This window comes from Littorina saxatilis, linkage group LG2, assembly GCF_037325665.1.
Source record: "Littorina saxatilis isolate snail1 linkage group LG2, US_GU_Lsax_2.0, whole genome shotgun sequence".
NCBI classification, from domain to species: Eukaryota; Metazoa; Mollusca; class Gastropoda; order Littorinimorpha; family Littorinidae; genus Littorina; species Littorina saxatilis.
Genome location: NC_090246.1, coordinates 34451210 through 34470703, shown reverse-complemented (window position 1 = coordinate 34470703; position 19494 = coordinate 34451210). Strand labels below are relative to the sequence as shown.

Here is a 19494-nt window from a genome sequence, read left to right as displayed (position 1 = left end):
TGTCAATGTCAGGTAAATGGGTTCCATCCGCACATGCACTTGTGGATCAATGCTCGGTCTGATATCCACCACAGGGTGAGTCTGACGACTGGTAAATATTTTTACTGGTCTTTTGGTCACGTTTGCCAGCGCTAGAGGTAACAGATCACCTGCACGAGTGTTCCAGCAACCACTTCTTCTTAAGTCCTCAATCATTTGAAGTATGTTCATAAATCTTTCATTTTCGTCAATGGTTGGGAGATCAAAAAAACCGGAGTAGGGCTCTACATTGTCCATGATGTGATAACAGACTTGTTCTCTCAAATCATTGGGACGGGTTACTTGTCCAAGATGGAAGCATGATGCTTCGAAAAAGCCATTTCCATTTCCTGGAACTTTAATTCTCGTTAAGCCATTGGCAGTGAGAAGATTCTGCAACCTCATCCCATGAATCCGGAGGACAGTCTCCTGAAATGCTTGGTGCTTTTTGCTTGCCTGGACGGCCATATTCACCTCCTGCTGAACAGCATCTGCACAATATATAAAGACTATGAATTCTTCTTTTAAACTGGCAATTACTACTACAATTATTCACTGATAAAAAAGTTAATTGCCTTCGTACCATCGCTGCTGCATTTAAACTGTAAACAGTTTTCGAGTTTTTATTCACACACAAAAATAAAACATAAATACCCGATTACACTGAATATGCCTAAAGTGTCCAGGCGCGTTTTGTAAAGAAGTAAGTGAGTGAGTAAGTTAGAAAATAAGTGTTTGGGTGTGTGTGTGTGTGTGTGTGTGTGTGTGTGTGTGTGTGTGTGTGTGTGTGTGTGTGTGTACGTGTGTGTGTGTGTGTGTGTGTGTGTGTTTTGATACTTACCAGACTTTGTACAGGGAGGCGATGTTTCTTGGGTTTCAAGAATCATTTGCTGAATCAAGTCCTCATCTGGCCAGTCATTCTCCTTCGACATTGTAAAAACCTGTGATTTAAGAAATATATTAGTCAAACTCACAAAAAAGGGTGGAAATAGCGCTGTAATAACATTCATGTAATAACATTCATTCATCCATCCATAGGTTACAAGCAGACAAAAATTGTCATTATCTGCCCTGAACATTCACTGAGGTTATTGATTTCATTTTTGTATCGAAAACTAAAGAGCTGAAACACTTCAACATTCATGAACACACACACACACACACGAAACTTGACAAATACACTTTTACCAGCCTGTGCTTTTATTTAGGAAAACAAAACTATACACACAAAAGCTAGGGATCAGTATGCAGATTACAGAATTTAGACAATCAGAAAGTTTCCCTTATGAATACGAATCAGAAATTAAGCTTTAATGACTTGTTCAAATGGGGGAAACAAAAATATATGATGATACTCACTTGAATCTGTGTCCTGACTCGAGCAACAGCAAAACAGACTGTGCAGCAGATGTACAATAGGCAGAATGCTGTTCTTTGAGTTTTCAGAAAGTGGACCAACCTTTTGTCAGTTTGTTTTCTGTGGATTAAATTCGCGTCATTTTTGACGTTTCGTTGACACGACCTTGCGACACCAAGCCTCATCAATTTGTTTCCATGAGAAAATAGAAACATTGTATCAACATGACACCTGTCATAACAAGCTATGCTGATAACGGTACATCCGGAGTTTGAAATTCGGATACTGACAGGTGTCGCTGACCTGTTTTGCTTTCCACACTCCCACACAAATGTCATTTTTTGCCGACAGCAGACTCCGCCACTGCTTGTAACACCCTTCTGTGTGCTAGGGGAAATCCCACACCACACTGAGAGGGTGAAAACCAGATACACCCACCGCTATAGTGACCTTGTCTGGTTGCGCTGAGGGCAGGGAAACTGACTGTCACACAGCGATCAGAAGAGGTCAGGTTACGATGGCTGCTTCTGGCTGGCAGATAAACACTCCCCATAACTCACATGGCTCAGAAGCAGAACAGACTAAACTGAACTTATCACGTTCTGCTTCCAACCTGGATGGAGTTAGATGGTTCTGCTTCCAAGATGAGTCCGAACATTTCTTGGAGCCAGAACAAATTATGACTTATAAATACACAATAATCCAAGATTTTCAAGAATCCTTCACAGGAAGTGAGAAACATATTACCATAAGTCTAATGACTATAAAATTGCAAAACCAGTTATTTTGAGGTAATTGGTTCTGGTTTTAGCCCATCGTATTATCGTCACTGAATACTGAACCCCTCTTTCCGCCCCACACTGTTTGCGCCCCAACAACAAAACCGTGGCAAGGTAGGACTTGGCCCACCTGAGTACACTTTACTCGTTCACAGGCGTTGGGGAAGCCCGTTGAAGCATTGACGACATCGGGTAGGGGAGAATTGAAGTCTCTGTTAGAAAATTTCTCCATTTCACGGGTGGAAAGTCTTTTCTTTTATCGCGCTGTTAAAACGACTTAAAGGGGGTGCTAACAAGAGCAAATGAGCTTTGGCCACAGCACTGACAACTGGGTGAAAATCGGACCAGCGGAAAAATTACGACATCTTTTAGCGGAGCCTTGAGCGACTTTGCCCGAGTACGGAATTCTTCAAACTAGTCCTCTTCGAGTGTCTCATTGACGAGTTTTAAGCCTGCTCCGGGGCTAAGCTCTTCTCTGGACTTACTTGTGTAACGACAGCTTTTGGCTAAGTTCCCTCAGATGGGAACGCAATTATTTATTTATTTGTCACATTGTGTGTGATGATTGTTCATGGCAAACTTTTCTGAGAGGCGGTCTACAGCATTTTTTCAAAATTTGTTATTCTGTCAAATAATTTTTGTTAGAGTTGTCTACAAAAACGTTTTCTCAAATCATCACTTTTAACTTGTACTGCCGCTCATATGTTAACGTATATGGTAGCCCCACACCACCACCACTACCCCATCCCTCTCTCTCTCTTGTTTCCATTATGAATGGGAATATCCTATTTGCTGCCCATCAGAGTAAAAGTCTGTGGCTTTGAAATACGACCCCCACCCCCGAAGTGTGCTTCTTTTTAATACTATGTCTTCTGGGCCTTTTGGAGACAGTGTAAGAAGTGTGTCTGTCTACTCCATCTCCTCCGAGTTGCCTACACTCTGTTCTCGCCTCTGTGTCTACACTGAAGCAAGAGGGAAGAAAATGTAAGTTTTACGCCCTCACGGCAAAGCCATTAGGGGCATGTTACACGGGAAAACCCGGCTTTGTATGAAAATAAAAAATAAAAATGCGGGGTGGGGGGGAAGCAAGAGGGTCATAATGATCTACTGATATAGCGGCCACGTGTCGTCAGGTGTGGCACGGATTATGAAGACGGGAGAAGGGAGGATAACAGGGTTGAGGGGGGGGGGAGGGGGTTGGGGATCAGCCAGAAGGGGGGGGGGGGGGGCAAGAAGACAGGAGATTAGAAAAGATGGCGAGATGAAAGAAATATGACTGGAAATAGGAGATTAACCTGGGTGTTTGGCTGTGGGGGGAGGGAGAGATGGGAGCAGATGGTCGGCGGAAGAGCACGTAGAGTGTGTGTGCATGGGGGGACGGGACGGGGAGGGTGGTTGCACAACTCACAGATAAAGCGGGCTGTACCGTATTTTTGCTTTGAAAAAGACTCAAATTTGAGGCAGAAAAGTCGTGCATTTGTAATCTCTCATCTCACACACACAAAAAGGAAGTCTCTCCATGCATGCCTTATCGTTGCTCTGTTCACACGTAACGTAAGTTTATAGAAACCCAGTTTACGTGACACTTCCATGCAAAAACGCATCGTGACAACCTGACGACCGTATGCCCACATAACTCTACACATGGCATATGGACGTACGCCATTACCCTTGAGCCATCGGGGCGTCAACCGCGATGCACGTGTCAACCGCAAAAGACGTCATAAACTTCTTGACTCTTCATCTCTTTGCATGCATACTGCGTCGCGAGGGCTTAGCATCTGTACATCTTTATGTCTTCCCTAGCTTCTTGTCCCTGTCCTGTCTCAGTGCGTTTGTGTGTCATTTTGTGTACTTGTTTAATTCCTTGCTGACATGTCTATGATGTCGTGCACGCTATATCTTGCACACACACCCTAGAAGCTAGCCCTCCCGTCCCCTCCCAACGACTTTCCATGCAAGTTTTTGTTTGTCGGTAGGTGTTTTTTTCTCTGCTCAGTTTTCTATGTTCTTTCACCGTGATTGCTAACTCTTCTCTGCTTATTTTTTTTCTTATGCAGAACATAAAATTATCTCTCTCTCTCTCTCTCTCTCTCTCTCTCTCTCTCTCTCTCCAGATCTGTCAAGAGCCACGAGTAGAGTGGAGAGAGCAGAGTGGCGCGCAGGCGAAAAATCGGGAGGAGAGTGAGGGGGATCGGGGGGCGGGAGGGGGGGGGGGGGCGTTGGGAGGTAGCGAGCGGGGGGGGGGGGGGGGGGGTGAGAGGATAAAAGGTCGGCGCAAACGAGCGACGCGGCGCAGGCAGGCCGGGGGGGCAAACGGCTGCAGCGTGTCAGTGTGTTGATAGAGAGCCATCGCGCAAACACGACAGGTTTCAAGGAGGACCCCCCTGGCAATCTGCATTCCCTCCTCATGCCCCTCTCGTATACCCCCCCCCCCCCCTGCTCTCCTTGTCACCTTCGCCTTATTTTTATTTTCCATGGTGTCCTTTCACCATTGCTCACTCAGTTCTCAGACGGCACTGCAAAAAAAACAAAACCTCTCTGCACTCTTATATCTGCGAACATGGCTTGATGGGCCATGAAATACCATTAACACAGAGAACAAGGAACTTAGTCGATAAATATCGACAGGGGGCCGACAAATGGTTTAAATGGGAAATGTGTGTATATGGGTGTGGGTTTGAAACAAACAAACAAACCAACCCATGTGAACCCCGGGCCGCAGGCCTTCGATGTAGTGATTGAAAAAAAAGGATGTTCTCAAATGGTTCAATTCTCATTTGGTCTGATTCTCAAATGGTACCGGTATACTCCCCCCCCCCCTTGGCCGCAAGCCTAGGAGTAAAATTTTATAGACACTGACCTTCTTCCCAGGGGTCATTGACCCAGTTTTAGCTATGAGAGGTGGTTCGCCCAGAGGCTGTAAAGTATACTGGGGCGGTCTCTTTGATGTCTTGAGAGGAAACTTGGCCAGGGTAGTACATGCACCAGAACTGGTGGACACCAAGGACAAACATGAAATCGAAGCAGTTTGCTTTCAGAGAGAACGGTCGTCAGCAACTCAAACTTCTCTGTTTTCTTTTTTTTTTTAAATCTGACTGTCTTTGTGGCCCCCTGACTCCGCCCCCCTCCCTCTGTAAGGACCCCCCTCCACAAGGACCGATTTTTGTCAACATTTTAAAGGTCGCTAGAGAGGGGTTCCACTGTATGACCTAACCGCTACTGGCAGACGGCCTCAATCTTCACGCGCAAAGACGAGATTAATAGGTGCTCGGTTTTGGTATTTTGAATTACATTACATTAAACCTTTGTTGGGTTTCATGGTCATGGCAACAGCCATAATAATATTACATGATGTATAATATCATATTTCAGCATATGTGAATTACATGTCATCATACTAAACTGTCATACATTTTTATTCCTACATTATTGTGATTGATCACAACCAAACCTACTATCATTGGACACATCCAAATGCAAGCGCCTGTTCTTGACAATTTCCCTCTAATCTAAATATAAAATCAGTGCAATTTCCTGGGTCGGGCTTTGCCACAGACACTCACGGTTTGGCCTGTAGGTAAAATGTACAATGTATTTTCTGATTTGTGCACAAAAGCTTTTTTTCTTTTTTCTTTTTTTTAACATAACAATGTTTAATGTCACTGTATGTTTAAAAGACCATGGTCATATTTGTAAAAAAAATGTTAAATTAGAAAATAAATAACATTTTGGTTCATGATTTTTCCTACACCTGTGCTAAAAATAAGAAATAAAAATGTCGGGTATATAAGTCACTCAAATACAGCTAGGTATGAATGGCTCGGTTTGAGTTTGTTGCAGTTGACCCTGCACAATGCGACATATCATGTTTTTGTTGAACAATTTTGACGTCACCCCTCCCATAGGGTGACGTATTTCACAACTTCCTGTGTTACACAAACTCTGTGATGACCAATTTTGACGTCACCCCTCCCATAGGGTGACGGATTTCACAACTTTCTACAGATGAACAATTTTGACGTCACCCCTCCCATAGGGTGACGGATGTCACAACTTCCTGTGTACACAAACTGATGACGTATTTCACAACCAAATGGCGCTGCCCATGGTCAACCTCGAAACTATCCGTATAGAATGGGCAATATTCTACATCGCAATCTGCAAGAACTAAAAAAGAAACCATTAAGGACAGCCTCCCGCTTCCCCTTTGCCCCCCCCCCCCCCCCCTTTTGCCACTTTACTGCCTGACACCCAACCCAGCGCACCATGCAAAACGTTGAACGCAATTAAGAAATACCCCCCCCCCTTCACACCAACCCCCCCACGATGCAACTTGACTGCACAGTTAGGCGTGGTGGTGACGATAATGCAATCATACCCAATACGGTCTAGAGGGGGTGGGACACGGAGGGAAAAACAAGCTAAAAAATAAAATAAAATAAAAGCACCGACTGTACAAAAACATCTCGACTCGGTGTCACCTTTTAATCCACAAGACGTGTGAATTTGTTTGTCTGTTGTTGATTTTTTATTTTTTTTTAGCTGTCTAGGACTGAACAAACATATTTTTTTCCACCAGGGTTTGTTTTCATTTCCACCCATGCAGCGACAGATGCACACGTCCCCACCACCCGGCCACAACGACAAGTAAGAGCAAAACCGGTCACAGCCAGTTCAACTCGCCGATCTTCTCGATTTCTTCAAAGGCGGACTTGGCGGTTGCAGCTGCTGCCCCCGCAACAGATATTGCAGTATAATTGCTGTCTACCTCCTTTCTTCTTGCAGATATATACACAGTGGAACCCCCGGTTTTTTTAAGATCGCAAGAATTTTTTTTGTTCACGATCACAGCTCTTAAAAGGGAGGTAGTGTTGCAAAATAAAGGTACAATTACAGACATCACAAACTAAAAATCTGCGATGCTGGCAAACAGAAGAACAAAAACACTACAAAAGTCAGAATAAACTTAAAATAAAAGAGAGGGAGTGTTGCAATGGACGTAGGTTTACAGAAATCATGAAACTAAGACTGAGGGTTGGCGAAGGGTTATTCTTCAAGCCTTTCACTGGTTCTACAGTCTTGAGTCGGGCGTTTGAAAATGCCTGAGCCTGAAGGCGGGTGTAACTTACACCTCTTGGTATCAGTCTGCCTTAGAGATGAGGACGACAGTTGACCAGATGGCCAGAATAGCGCGCTGCATTTTGCTGCATAGAACTAAGGCGCGTCTGCCGCGACGGTGCCTGAGCTAAACATTGGTGGGCACTGCTCACGGCCCGGCTCACGGCACTGTACACATTCCCCGTCCCTTCACCTCTCTCGCCATCATCCGCCCTACCCTTGGTCTCATGCCTGTCTACGGAAGATCACGACAGGTTCCACAGTTTGGAACAAACACGATGACTGGTGCGGCGCTTCAACGACAGCCGCATCGACACTTGAAGTTGAAGGGATCAAAGTTTGAACGGTTTCCTTTTTTCCCCTGCAACCTGAGCTCCCGTACAACTTGTTCTTGTTTCTCTTGAACACTACTAGCTGCACGTGCACCGACATTTTGTGCCAGCCTGACATAGTTTGCAGTGCACGTGGGTGTACGTCACTCTCCCTGCATTGCTGGGAAAGTGTGTGTCTGCTCTGATCAATGTGAGGAGGTTTATTTCTCTTTCCGTCCCTCTCCCTCCCTCCCTCCCTCTCTCTATTTTACTCTGAGATGACTTACTTAGGTTCAAAAAGATATTTGAACATAAAATCAACTCTCTTCCGCAGCTGTTTGTGTTTTCTCTGTTCCTGTCGCTTGGTGAAAGGGACAAGCGAACCAAGGAAATAATACTGTGCTAGTGGTGTCCGTGTTCCTGTGTGCATAGTGCATTGATATATCCTTCTGCTTATAAGTATATCATTGTCAGCGAGCCTATGTACGTTTGGGTGTTGTATAATACATACGAACGCTCGCACAAAGCTGCAAACCAGCCTCCGCCTCGTCAACAGCAGTGTGTGTGGGCCCCGTCGTAAATGACATCCAGTCATCGACACATCGCCTCACACCAATGCGGAGGCACAAAAATGCAATCTGCCCAAATGTCAGAAGTGACGGCACTCGACTAAACTCGCAACCGCTGGTGCGCCCAAAACAATCGCCTAATTCAATGTCAGGCGCTCCACGCAAGCTGTAGCACGAAACACTGCTGGAGGCAGATGGGTGGCGGCTTTCACAAAGTTTCAGGAAAAGCGCTTGATGATTTGGAACAGAGCTTTGCCTTCATCGTTTCATTCTGCAATGTACGGCTCACTGACTGACTGATGTTGGCAGGAAAGACTGTGAAGATAGAAATGCAACGAAAGAAGCCAAAATGTGGGTAGCTGGTTCAAAATAAACTACCCAAAAGAAAACGAGGCGAACTCCAACGCGACTCTGGAAACTGGAGGCACAGTCATGAATCATGCATGTATCAACCCAGAAACTTGCCAAAAAGTTCGCCCAGCACATACAACCGAAACGCTACAAAATGTCAGTTTGGCGGTGTGACATTAAAAAGACTGGAACCGTAGCACCAATTACGGAGGAGGGACCCCCTATTGTAGCCCGCTGCAACTAATTCTCCCCCACTATTCCCTCGCAACGAGCGAGAAGTAACCCTGCGAAAGGGCAGCGCCCATATTTTCGGCGAAAATTGCAGGGGATTGTCGTAGATTTTGTGCCGTTGGAAGTTAATGCAGAACGGTTACACGCGCGTGGGCAAAAAAACGGGGAAGGGTGTATGGGTACTGAGAAAAGAATTATCAAATTCTCTCTGAGTGTCATGAATTATTTCTTTCTCTCTCTCTCTCTCTCTCTCTCTCTCTCTCTCTCTCTCTCTCTCTCTCTCTCTCTCTCTCTCTCTCTCTCTAATCTGATGCGTGGCGCATTCATGGGTCGACATTTTACAAATCGTTATATAAAAATAATGCAATATATCTACAAGATTCCCGTGCACCATACTATAAATGATAGATATACGGCAGACCCTGTCTCTTGCATATGTCACAAAAATAAGACCTCAAGGAGGGATGGGAAAAGCTGGGTTTTCTGAACATGACCAAAACCCGCACACAGACAGAAGAGCAAAGAAAGAAAGAAAGAAAACCAACAAACAAAAATACAGACGCACGAGACATCCCTACCCAACAGACAAGACAACCCAACCAACCCTAGCCTCTCCAAAAACGGAGCCTGCACTCCCTGACTGACAACACAACAAGAAGTTGATGTTGTGTGGCGGCGCGGTAAGTAGACGCGACGTCTGCTACGCGGCGATGCGTAACGCGATACGCGCGCCTGGAGCCGACACGGTGACACGCGATATGCATCGCGTCCGCTCCGCGTGACAGGAGCGCTGTCGCACAGTGACGACCGTCGTCACACTCCGTCTACGTCGTTGTGACTTGGATTTTTCTTCTCTTTTTGCATTTAGTCAAGTTTTGACTAAATGTTTTAACGTAGAGGGGGGAATCGAGACGAGGGTCGTGGTGTGTGTGTGTGTGTGTGTGTGTGTGTGTGTGTGTGTGTGTGTGTGTGTGTGTGTGTGTGTGTGTGTGTGTGTGTGTGTATGTGTGTCTGTCTGTATGTGTGTGTGTGTAGAGCGATTCAGACCAAACTATTGGACCGATCTTTATGAAATTTGACGTAAGAGTTCCTGGGAATGATATCCCCGGACGTTTTTTTCTTTTTTTCGATAAATATCTTTGATGACGTCATATCCGGCTGTTTGTAAAAGTTGAGGCGGCACTGTCACACCCTCATTTTTCAATCAAATTGATGGAAATTTTGGCCCAGCAATCTTCGACGAAGGCCGGACTTCGGTATTGCATTTCAGCTTGGTGGCTTAAAAATTAATTAATGACTTTGGTCATTAAAAATCTGAAAATTGTAAAAAAAATAAATTTTTAAGTTTTTAAAACGATCCAAATTTACGTTTATCTTATTCTTCATCATTTTCTGATTCCAAAAACATATAAATATGTTATATTTGGATTAAAAACAAGCTCTGAAAATTAAAAATACAAAAATTATTATTAAAATAAAATTTCCGAAATCGATTTAAAAACAATTTCATCTTATTCCTTGTGGGTTCCTGATTCCAAAAACATATAGATGTGATATGTTTGGATTAAAAACACGCTCAGAAAGTTAAAAATAATAGAGATAAAGAAAAGCGTGCTATCCTTCTCAGCGCAACTACTACCCCGCTCTTCTTGTCAATTTCACTGCCTTTGCCACGAGCGGTGGACAGACGATGCTACGAGTATACGCTCTTGCTGTAAAAATGCAGTGAGTTCAGTTTCATTCTGTTAGTTCGACAGCTTGACTAAATGTTGTAATTTCGCCTTACGCGACTATTTTTTTATTTTGTATTTGTTTTAATTTTGTCTCTTCTTGGTTTGCTTTTTCAAAAACTTTAAAAATCTTTGTGAAAATGTCGTCGACAAGACTCACCAATGTCATTTAGTTGCTGTTATTGCCGATTTTCTTTTCTTCTTCGTTTATTTCGTTTCGCTGCTCGCATATTTTTGTTTATTTTATTTGTTTGTTTTGTTAGAAACTTGGGAATTCTTTATAAAACGTCAAGGAAATTCTTCACTACTTACAACATTCTGGCTACTGCAATTAATTGCAACCGAAGGTGAAAAGTGTTCAACTTTGTCTTCTTAATGTTGTTTAACGTTGCCCCCCCCCCCCCCCCCCCAACACACACACACACACACACTCTTATCTGCTAACGTGTGTCTATTGGAAAAAACGAAGTCCGATTTCTAGTTATATTCCTTCACACATAAATTAAAAGCCAAAGGCATCAAAACATTTTTGCATTTTTTTTTTTAAGAAAAGAACACACACTCCGTCGAGAGCATGATTCCTTTGACAGAAGACGTTTGACGGTGAAAGGAATTACCATTCAGTTATGAGGAAAATTTTGTCTTAATGTCACCCATATTTGTTTTGTTTTAGTACATGGAGAAAGTTACAACCTATACTAACTGCCACTTTTGGAGACAATTTTCACTCATAACTGACGAACTTTTCTGGGATTCATACGCTGGTTATAGTTGTAACTCGCAAGTGTGTGTGTTATTTTTTCAATAAAACTAAGATTGCATTGAAGACAAAAAAGAATCAACTGTCTACTTGGTCCTGGAAGATCAACTCTCCATAAAAACTCTATTGTCCTACAAAAGTGATTTGAAAAACACAGTGAAATAGTTCAAACAAACTAGTATCATTTCCCCGCCCGTGTTTGCAACCAATAAAATGTTAAATAAGTATCCTCTTCAAAGATCAATTTTCAAAGATGGTACGATTTACTACTGGTATATTTAGCACGTTCAACAATTTGTTCTCTCTTTTTCAAAGTTGGCAAAAGCGAGATTTCGAGTCATCGCAATAATCGCTGCGCGCGTACCGCTCTCATGGCAACTAACACCTCTTAAAGGGGCCGAAGCAGGGACCGGCCGACTCCGCAGTTCTGAGCTGGGCGAGAACCGCTGATCTCCCGTCGCCTTCAGTCGGCGCCGTGCTGAAAGCCCTCCCTGCCACGGACTGTACAGGGCGGCGACAGCGAACCCAGCGCTGCCAGCAGCATGCGTCGGCTGTACGGCACAGCACCGCTACTAGAGCAGTGATGAAACGGCAGCGGTTGGGCTCTTGAGGCGCGGGGGTAGTTGTATGGAGAAAAGAGAGAGAGGAAGAGACAGAAAGAGTGAGAGAAAAAGAGGGAAAAGTCTTCGGCGTTCCACTCTTGTAGCGCTTCTGGGCTGAAGGCTTCGGCTTTTCTGCGGTGGCTTTGCAAGTTTGGATCGGTTTCTTCTTCTCCTGTCCCTCCACTGCTGGGGAACGATTTTGCTATCAGAACTGACTAAACTCAAACTTACTCCCTACTTCTCTGTATTTCAAGTTCTGAGGCGGCGGAAGTTTTTTCTTTGGCTTTCGATTGGCTTTTGGCCATTGCGTGTTTACTCTTTTCCCTTTTGCCCCCTTCTGTATCATTGCATTGGCATTCGATCGGTTTCTTTTCACAATTTGTTTACAGGGGAAAATGGCTCGGTGTATTACTAACAATTACGGGTAATTTTTCTCTCAACAAAATAAATAATAAAGTGAGATAAAGAAAGACAGAAAGGTAGATAATAATATTTGTTTAGATAGGTATTCAGAATTAGAGAACATTTCCAGAAAGTTTCCTTTTAGCTTTAGACGGTTATTTCGCAATAACAAAATTGAAAATAGTCCAGAAAATTGTTAGTCAGAGGGAAGAAATGGTTACAGAGGGATCATACAGCTTCTTTGTCATAATAACGAAATATTCCGATAAATGTCTTGTCATGCACATTTTTTTTAAGAAAAAAAAATACTTTTCACAGAGAAAAAAGTTCACAGCTCCAATCATTCGTTCAAAATGGGGGAACAAAACTTTCTCTCTCTCTCCCTCTCTTTCTTACTCACACACAGACACGAACACATCCCCGTAGGAAGATATACAGCAGAGAAATAAGTTACCAACTTTCTGTGTAACAAGTCCCCAAAAAGATGTGAAACTTGTCTGAAACAAAAGTGAACTACACAATATCTGCGCAACTACGGGGAAAAACACACCAAAATACTCACCAAAACGGCTCCAATACGGCATCCCTCACAGTCACACATGGTAGGGTGGACAGCCAGAATTCCCTTGGCCAGCAGAAGTTTCAGACTCTTTCCATGGTGACGGATAGATCGCTTCCAATCTTTGGCCGTCTCACGTCCACTGACGAACTGAAACTCGTTGGGAGTCAGCCACGAGCTTTGGAAATTGATGCACGGACCTTTGCTACCTTGGCAAAGTTTGGACAAGTACATGGCAGCCTTGTTTTGACCGCATTCCACTTCTAGAATCATCTCACCATCCTTGAGAATCGGTTTCACAAACTCCTCTTCCATAGCAGCTGGGTTGTTGCTGTTAATGCTGCTGGTGTTGTTGTTGTTGTTCGGTGACACTGTGTTGTTGTTGGTAGTTGTAGTTGTAGTTCCATTGTGGTTGTTGATGATGGGGTTCGAACCGTTTAGGGTCGGGACCACAGGCACCAGCAGTGACCGCGGGTCCATGTCACCCGTTGTGGCGGTCACTAGGGGTATCAACCCCACTCCGCCCGCTACAACCGCCGTCGCCGCCGTGGTGACGATAGGGGTGGCCACCACAGACACGGGAAAAGTTGTCGTCGTTGTAACCGAGGATCCTTCCACGCCGAGCATCGCTATACACACAATGCTGTGACGAAGAAGGATGACGCCGAGAAAGTACTAATTACTTTTTTCACATGTATACTCCTCTGCTTGTGTTTTAGCTGCTTCGTACTCCCTCGTTCTCTCTCTCAACTTCTCTCTCTCTCTCTCTCTTTCGCTACTCGTTCGTTCTGCGCTACGCAGTGTACCACACCTGTCGTTCAAATCGCTCGACTCCGACTGCCGTGCCTCGCCTGTACGGCGCTCGTAAAGGCGGAGGGAAGGGTGAATGGGGGAGAGAGAGGGAAGGGGGTGGGTGGGTGTTGTGGGTGGTCCTTTCGCGACGCCCTCTCCCGTCCGTCCGTCCCCTCGGCGACTTGCCTTTGCACAGTCACACACACACACCACCACCACCGCCTCGGCAAATCCTCAATCCTCTCGCGTCGACCGTTCACACCTCTCCCTGCTCCGCTCTCTTCCGTCTCTCTTGGCGCCCGTTCGTGCGTGTGTGTCGTGCTGAGTAGCTTTGGGGGCGGCCCCTTCTTCACCCCCCAACCTCCCTCCGTCCCCCCTACGCCCCCTTTTCCTCGCTCCTCCCACCCTCCCCTCGACGGCGCCCTTCAACCCCCCCCCCACCTTCACCCGCCCCTCACCTCCTTCCTTCCCCAATCGCTTGCTTCCGTTCGTCCGTCAGTGGCGGTGGGCTGCCGGCGGCTTTGGTGGCAGGGGCACACGTGCTGAGCGCTCGATCCGCGCCGCTCCCGCCGATCTCCCATGGCGCCGGTGTCGCGGCGTGTTGGGTTCCCCCTTGTTAAAACTGCCAACTTAAATAAAATAAAAATTGATGTTGGCAAGTTGGCGGTTGTGTGCGTAGGTGTGGTGATTGAATTGCTTTGTGACGAACGGCGTAAGTCAGGCGGTACAGCAAAAAATGTGTACAGTGTCGAATAGACAACCCACGAAAGAGGACGCAAGGTTTCATCGGTTAGTCGACTGCCACTTACTTTGACGTGGTTGTTTTGTTTTGTTTTGTTTTAAAAACGCTTGGACCGTTGGACTTAATGTGTTACTTCAGTGCGTGCTATAATATTTGCTCATTTGCATTATCATTTGGCGAAGTAAACAGTACAGTTCTGCGTTAGCTTTTTGACAGGCCGGCGTAACAGCTACAAAGACGTTCATGCCTTAAACTAGAGCACTGTTTGCATAAACACACACACACACACACACGCAGACGCAGACGCAACACTTACTCAAGGGTAACCCTTGGCTTGAGGACTTAACAACCCACATGGGAAATCACCAGATGATGAGTTTCCACTATCAGATAATCTGCCGTCTGCAAGATAAACAATGACTATACGCTAACTTTGTTCAGCAAGCCGACGAGCACATTTTGATGTCGAACACACACTAGGCTGATGTCGTGATGTCACCCTTGCCAGATGTCCCAAGAGACGCAAGTCGCCGACGAGGATTAATCTGACTTAAATCGGTGCTTAGCTGGTAATTAAATTCAGGTGTCAAAACGCAATCACAGCTGTCGTTACGCTTGTTTTTGTGCCTTGAGATACCGCAGTCTTGTCCGAGGACAAAATTCCACAAAAGACCACGTACCTACAGCAAATGTTATCTGAAGGTTGGTTACAACTGAGATACACTGATAACCACACATTGCCGACCGATTAAGTATGCTTGATTGCTTGGTCATAAAATAGAATTAGTCACCCAGAGTAAATCCAAAATCAAGAACAAAAACAAAACAAAAACCTATGCACCCCCGAATATACGGGTGTGTAATAAACAAGATGGTTTTATTGATGGAACGCGTAATTAATGACAGTACAAAACAACCGTTTTAAGTTGTGGTGTAGGATTATTCAGGAAGCTTGTTCTCAGATCGCTTTTTTCAAGTGTTTGTCAGTCAGTCAGTCAGAAAAGATATCGTTTTCCATGACCATTCATGTGTTGTTTCTCTGTCACGATTCACTCATTGTCGAGTGTAAAGATTTAAAATTGAGCACAGTGTTTTAAATCAGTCCGTTATGCAACTCGAACTCAAATTGAAGGCCTCCATGACAGCGATCGGCTCATTTGGCCCCGGCTTGCAGCTAGTCCTTGCTTCTCTACAAAACAGGCATAAAACAGTGAGAACACGAACAGGGGAAAAAACGAAGGGCTTTGTGAGAATTCTACGTCAAGAATTTAAGCTTGACATTACTAACGCGAAAAGAGTGTTTCTACTTTTGTTACTTGCAACTAAATGAGATGTGATTGAATTTTCTGTAAAAAGCGAGGGGCACATTATTATTACAGGTACCTACCGCATTGAGCCGACCTTACATCCCAGTGTGCCGCATCTCGGTCTGCTATGTTATGTTAATTAGGTATTTTTGTCCCCAGTTCTGGTGACTGTTTGGGACTTAATGTGTTAATACGCCGAGGCGGTCTGTTACTTATATCCCGGTTTCTTCTAGAACCCACTCTGCCGAATCCCAGTCTGCCGCATCCCGAACAAAAGGGGAAGCAGAGAAAGATTCCTTTAATCACCGGTTTATTCTGTACACTCCATGCTTTACTTTTATCAAAGTGTCCGGTGTTTGCTTGTCTCATGCTCGTCTCACACAAAGTCTATTCCCTGCCTTTATCTGCGCCACTGTAAACAGAAAGGGGAACCGTTTGCCCTAGCACCGGATAATGTCAATGGCTTGCATGCTTTGCTTCAGCCATTCACGTTCGTGCGGTATCTCCTTCGCCGTGACAACCCCACCGATCTTTCTGCCTGCCTGACAGCCCGCACTACGCCCTCTCGAGCTCTCTCGTGGGTTTTAGTTTTTACTCCAGGGAGAGAATGTGTCCCTCTGTTCGTCTGTCCGTGCAAAGAGAGTGCAGTAGAGTGAACGCTTTCTGGTCTGTGCGACGTTTTTTTTTTTGAGAGAGAAGAACGTACATGAATAGTCTTTCAATCTGCCCTGAGAGAGAGAGAGAGTGAGAGAGAGAGAGAGAGAGAGAGAGGGGAGGGGGGGGAGGGGAGAGAGAGAGAGAGAGAGAGAGATACTGTGTGAGTGTGTGTGTGTGTGTGTGTGTGTGCGTGTGTGTGTGTGTGTGTTTCAGACAGACTGTAAGAGAGAGAGAGAGAGAGAGAGAGAGAGAGAGAGAGAGAGAGAGAGAGAGTTTATTTTGCCGTCTATGTGTGTTTGTGTGTCGATCTGTTCGTGCGGTATCTCCTTCGCTGTGACATCCCACCGATCTTTTTGCCTGCATGACAGCCCGCACTACGCCCTCTCGAGCTCTCCACGAGGGAGAGCGAGAGAGCGGACCATATAAACTTGGCCAAAAAATTATTGCAACAATTTTCGCACGTTAAGAAAAGCATTAAAACGCAATTCATTTTAGTTAAACTTTATATGCTCAAAAAGGTAATTATATTAGCTGTACATATCATTTGTCTGATTGATGGTACTTTGTATTGGCATCCCGTGACAGCCTGTCAAACAAGGTCACCCCTAAAATCGACCTGACAAAAACCATAGCCCCGTATTTTAAAATCTGCAAAAAATCAGAATATGCACAAACCAAACACTTGTGACAACCATTGGAAAGGCCATTCAATTTTCTGTTCAGAACATTTTGTTTTTTGCACCTGACTTCTCTAGTCTTTATGTAGCCTTTTGTCAAAGGCGGTAGGTGTCAACCGTTTAAGAGGCCCAAAAAGGCACGTTTTGCGGCCATTTTTGAGGGGGTCCTCCACCCAAAGAGCCATATCTGCTCAAGTTCTCAATGATTTGCTTTGGAAAGTTCAGAAGTTATGACCAATAGGCTGACCAAAATGTGTGTTGCGTTTTGCGAATGTGTATACTTAGCGTGTCGTATTACGTAACTTTTCCGAAAGAACTAAACAAATATTCATATTAATTCAGGGGTTTTTGGTTAAAAAAATCTTGACTTTGCATGCTAAGCAAAAAATAGATGAGGCAATAGGTGCCAAAGTTTGAGGCAGATCCGAGTGCTGGTTTACATTTGACTGACTATTAGGGTTTAACGTCCTCTTAGACCAACTGGTCTATATTGGGACAGGTATTGGTAATAAGTTGAAGATATGGTGTGATACTTTGATTCGAACAAGCCCGCTGTGGTTGTCTTCTTCGACACACCAGCATTGGGTTTGTCTCGTCAAAGTATCGAAATACGATCATGATAATCGGAGACGAGAGATGATGCATGCGTGTCTTCGTGTTTTCCAAGCCCTGAGACTTTCGCTGTGAACGTGGGATCTTTTTCGTGCGCATGTGTGCACACGGGGGTGTTCGGACACCGAAGAGAGTCTGCACAAAGTTGACTCCGAGAAACAAATCTCTCGCCGAACGTGGGGATCGAACCCATGCTGATAGCGACCAACTGGCTACAAAGCCAGCGCGCTACCAACTGAGCTACGTCCCCACCTTTACATTTGCTGGAGATGGGAACACGCATGACAAATTATCGATCACCGTCAGTGGTACTTGAATTTCTCTCGTGCCCGTGTCAGTGTATTTGTGTGTCCGTGTGTCCGTGTGTCTGTCAACCCCGCCAGTCTTTCTCCTTGCACAGCCTCCTACATAAGTCTCTCTCTGTTTTGTCTGTCTCATCGTGCGGTAAACATATCTAAACTTAGCACAAAAATAACATATAAAATATGCTAGCTAGTTTAACAAAACAATTCTGACTGAGTATACATAATTAATTTCTCTTTCTCCTCGTGAGTAAAAGTTGTCAAATTTTGCTGAATTTTTAATTGGTCCCTTCCGTTTTTGTCACGCCAATTTTAGGGGTACGTACCCTTATTTGAGCGGCGGTCACGTGATCCCTGTTAATGAAATGCTATGCAACGCTAACTTAATATTTCTGTCCCCAGAACTAGCGTCTATATATTTGGGACATGACGTGGTGATATGCTAGGAATTAATTAAATGTTTGATCAGAAAGGTGTGCCAGATATTATGCTTGTTGTTGTTTACTCAATATGCGTTTTTTGTAAATAATGCACAAATGAATAAAACAGTTTAAACCAAATCGGGACGGCCTTTAAGGGCATACCCAGTTTGAGTGAAATGACACGGGATTTGTCGCAATAATGTTTATGCTAAGTTTATATCTTTCGCCGTGACAACCCCACCGATCTTCTCCCTGCGCTCGCACTGAACCATCCACAACTGACTGCTCTTGCTTGTTTTTTGAGCAAGAGAGACAGAAAGGCAGAATGATTCTGTCCGTGTGCGTGTCTGTCTGATCGTGCGGTAAACCCATCTTTCGCCGTGACAACCCCGAAGATTGTCTTCCTGCATGCATAACAGCTCGTACTAAACCCTCTCCCACAAAAGGCTCGTTCGGTGTGTGTGTGTGTGTGTTTGTGTGTGTGTGTGTGTGTGTGTGTGTTGTGTGTGTGTGTGTGTGTGTGTGTGTGTGTGTGTGTGTGTGTGTGTGTGTGTTTTCTCCAGCAGGAAAGACAAAAAGGAAGCGTTCCTGTCCGTATGTCTGTCTGTCTGTCTGACTGATCGTGCGGTAAACCCATCTTTCGCCGTAACAACCCCGACGATTTTCTCCCTGCTCGTACTAAACCCTCTTCCACAAAAGGCTCGTTCGGTGTGTGAGTGTGTGTGTGTTTCTCCAGCAAGAAAGACAACAAGGAAGCGTTCCTGTCCGTATGTCTGTCGGTCTGTCTGTCTGTCTGATCGTGCGGTAAACCCATCTTTCGCCGTGGTAACCCCACCGATCTGCTCTATGCCTGACAGCTCGCACTATATGTACGAACAGAAAGCTCGGTCGTCTTTCCAGCAAGAGACACAGAAAGGCAGATCGTTCCTGTCGGCCGTCTGTCTGTCTGACAACCCCACCGATTTTCTCCCAACCTGACAGCCCGCTCTACGCCCTCTGCTTTAAAGAAGGCTCTCATTTGTTTTACCAGCGAGAGAGAGAGTGAAGAGAAAGAGAGAGAGAGAGAGAGAGAGAGAGAAAGAGAGAGAGAGAGAGAGACAGACAGACAGACAGACAGAGACAGACAGAGACAGAGACAGAGACAGAGAGAGAGACTCAGTGTGCCTATCTCTCAGCCTGTCGGTCTGTTTGTC

General features: G+C 45.0%; 1 protein-coding gene and 1 long non-coding RNA gene across 2 annotated transcripts in view; both read right to left on the bottom strand.

Annotated features, from left to right (window-relative positions):
- Positions 1–13812, bottom strand: part of LOC138958836 (uncharacterized) — a 32358-nt gene extending 18546 nt beyond the window's left edge. The window contains exon 1 of the mRNA XM_070330141.1: positions 12794–13812. Coding sequence (XP_070186242.1) covers positions 12794–13417 — 624 coding nt within the window. The 5' untranslated portion in view covers positions 13418–13812. The remainder of the gene's footprint in view (positions 1–12793) is intronic.
- Positions 18–1920, bottom strand: LOC138958840 (uncharacterized). The gene is made up of 3 exons (XR_011453526.1): positions 1378–1920; positions 860–959; positions 18–509 (listed from the first exon to the last, which is right to left on the bottom strand). It is a non-coding gene; the product is annotated as an uncharacterized lncRNA (long non-coding RNA).
- Positions 13813–19494: the final 5682 nt, after the last annotated feature.